The 2,933-nt window shown below is 43.5% G+C and overlaps 1 protein-coding gene across 4 annotated transcripts in view; it reads left to right on the forward strand.

Moving 5' to 3' along the window:
- HP1BP3 (heterochromatin protein 1, binding protein 3) overlaps nt 1-2,933 on the forward strand; it is a 35,562-nt gene that overhangs the window by 20,408 nt on the left and 12,221 nt on the right. For all 4 annotated transcript variants that reach the window (XM_014534342.1, XM_014534343.1, XM_005859695.2 and 1 more), the window contains exon 8: nt 795-885. In XM_014534342.1, coding sequence (XP_014389828.1) covers nt 795-885 — 91 coding nt within the window. The remainder of the gene's footprint in view (nt 1-794; nt 886-2,933) is intronic.

A 2,933-nucleotide genomic window follows, 5' to 3' on the forward strand; every position in this document is an offset into this window, starting at 1 on the left:
TATTTTATTGATTTTTTACAGAGAGGAAGGGAGAGGGATAGAGAGTTAGAAACATCGATCAGCTGCCTCCTGCACACTCCCCACTGGGGATGTGCCCGCAACCAAGGTACATGCCCTTGACCAGAATCGAACCTGGGACCCTTCAGTCCGCAGGCCGGCACTCTATCCACTGAGCCAAACCGGTCAGGGCATATTTTTCTGATATTTTTAATGACACTCAATTTCTTCTTGCCTGCCATTTGGTTTTGACAACGTTTGTTTGTTTGTTTTTTAATGACAAGTCTCTTAGGACAGAGATACACTATGTTAAAAACAACCTATTTTGTTTCTCAGGGACTTGTATTTTATTAAGCTGATGTTTAGATACTGGTTTGTAAAAAGTGACTCAGTTGTTTTTTGTTAATGTATATATATACATGTTTAAAACCAGTTAGGAATTTTCCCCAGAGAATTCTAGAGTTGGATAGAACTTTAAAGATACCCGTTCTTTGCTTGATTACACAATGTGATTGCTGTTATGATTGGATAATAAATGATAGGTTTTTGGAATGCCCTGACATTTGGAAACTGGTCTGTATGTATAGGTAATGACTTAGCATCCTTGCTTGAAGAAAAAGAATGCCACTTGCTAAGGGTGCCACTTGTTAAAGTAATTTATTACTTTATTGTCCATTTTAACAAAGTACTACATGTAATAGAAATCAGAACTTTAGTTCAAGGAATAACCCTGGATCTATTTCTTCATATCTTTCCTTCATCTATATATTTATCATTATTTTTTGTTTTCTCTGCAGGCCTCAGCTGTTGAAGAATGCTCTGCAGAGAGCAGTAGAAAGAGGACAGTTAGAACAAATAACTGGTAAAGGTGCTTCTGGAACATTCCAGGTTAGAGGCCAAAAACACTTGGTTATAACAAAGTGGTTCTTGAAAGTTTTGGTTTCAGCCCTGGCCAGTGTGGCTTGGTTGAGTGTCTTCCCAGGCACTAAGAGGTTGCTGGTTCAATTTCCTGGTCAGGGCACATGCCCAGGTTTCAGGCTTGATCCTCATTTGGGGATGTGCTGGAGGTAGCTGATCAACGATTCTCTCTCATCATTGATGTTTCTCTCCCCCCCCCCCTTTCTCTCTAAAAACCAATTTTTAAAATAGAAAATAAATAAAAAACTGTGTTAATTAAAAATGACTTTTTCAAAAAGAAAATTTTAAACATTTAATTCATAAAAAAATAAACCCACTACAAGTTAACATAACATTTTCATATATATATGTATGTATGTATGTATATACACTAGAGGCCCGGTACACAAAATTCATTCACGGAGGGGGCGGGCGTGGTGTTCCTCAGCCCAGCCTGCACCCTCTCCAATCTGAGACCCCTCTAGGGATGTCCAACTGCTCGTATAGACCTGATCCCACCTAAACAGGCAGTCAGACATCCCTCTCACAATCCAGTACTGCTGGCTCCCAACCGCTCACCTGCCTGCCTGATTTCCCCTAACCGCTTCTGCCTGCCAGCCTGATCGATGCCTAACTGCTCCCCTACCAACCTGATTGCCCCTAACTGTCCTCCCCTGCCAGTCTGGTCACCCCTAACTGCCCTCTCCTGCCTGCCCAATTGCCCCTAACTGCCTTCCCTGCTGGCCTTGTCGCCCCTAGCTCTCCTCTCCTGCCGGCCTTATCGCCCCTAACTGCCCTCCCTTGCAGGCCTGGTTCCTCTCAACTGCCCTCCCCTGCCAGCCATCTTGTGGTGGCCATCTTTGACCACATGGGGGCAGCCATCTTGTGTGTTGGAGTGATGGTCAATTTGCATATTATCTCTTTATTAGATAGGCTTTTTTAAAATTAATGAGCCTTAACTGATATGGTGTGGCTCGGTTGGTTAAGCACAGACCTATGCATTAAAAGGTGTCCGGTTCAGTTCTTGATCAGGGTACATACCCAGGTTGCAGTTTTGGTCCCAGTGGATCCTTGTTCTCTCACATCATTGTTTCTCTTTCTTCCTCTCCTTTCCTTTCTTTAAAATCAGTGTGTGTGTGTATTTGAAAAAACATATGAAAAGAGGAAGCTCTGTTTAATAGATTTTTGCAAAGTCTTTAATATCTAACTAAATAGAAGACAACTAATACTTATTTTCAGTATATTTTGGATTAGGTCTATGAAGAAAATCTAACAAATAGTTTTGGAAGGAGGAAGGATTTTAAGATAATTTTCAAATAGTTGTGGATATTATTCTTTGGTACTATACCCAAACTCAACAAATGATAGTGGTTGGTTTTTCTTAATAGTTTTTTTGAGGTATGATGTACAAACTATACGATATGCTTATTTTAACTTAAATGTTATAATTCAATCATGTTTAGTAAATATATAGAGTTATACAACCATTACTAAAATCCAGTTTTAGCATTTGCATCACCCTAAAAAGACCCCTTGTACCCATTTGCAGTCACTCCCATTCCCATCTCCAGCCAACCTAATCCATTCTCTCTTGTATAGATTTGCCTTTCTGCAAGTTTCATATAGGTAGGATGACACAATATGTCGTCTTTTATGACTGGCTTCTTTTATTTAATACTAGAGGCCCGGTGCACAAAAATTTGTGCACTCGGGGGTTGGGGAGGGGGGTCCCCCAGCCCGGCCTGTGCCCTCTCGCAGTCTGGGACCCCTCGGGAGATAACGACCTGCTGGCTTAGGCCTGCTCCCGGGTGGCAGAGGGCAGGCCCAATCCCTAAGTGCAGCCCCTGGTCAGGCTCAGAGCAGGGCCGATTGGGGAGTTGGGGCGCCGCCCCCTGTCATGCACAGAGCAGGGCGGATCGGGAGGTTGCGATGCCACCCTCAGTCACGCTCAGGGTAGGGCCGATTGGGGGATTGGGGCACCGCCCCCTGTCACACTCAAGGCAGGGTCGATGGGGAGGTTGCGGCACCACCCCCTGTCA

This window comes from Myotis brandtii, unplaced genomic scaffold (genome assembly GCF_000412655.1).
Source record: "Myotis brandtii unplaced genomic scaffold, ASM41265v1 scaffold129, whole genome shotgun sequence".
Lineage (NCBI taxonomy): Eukaryota > Metazoa > Chordata > Mammalia > Chiroptera > Vespertilionidae > Myotis > Myotis brandtii.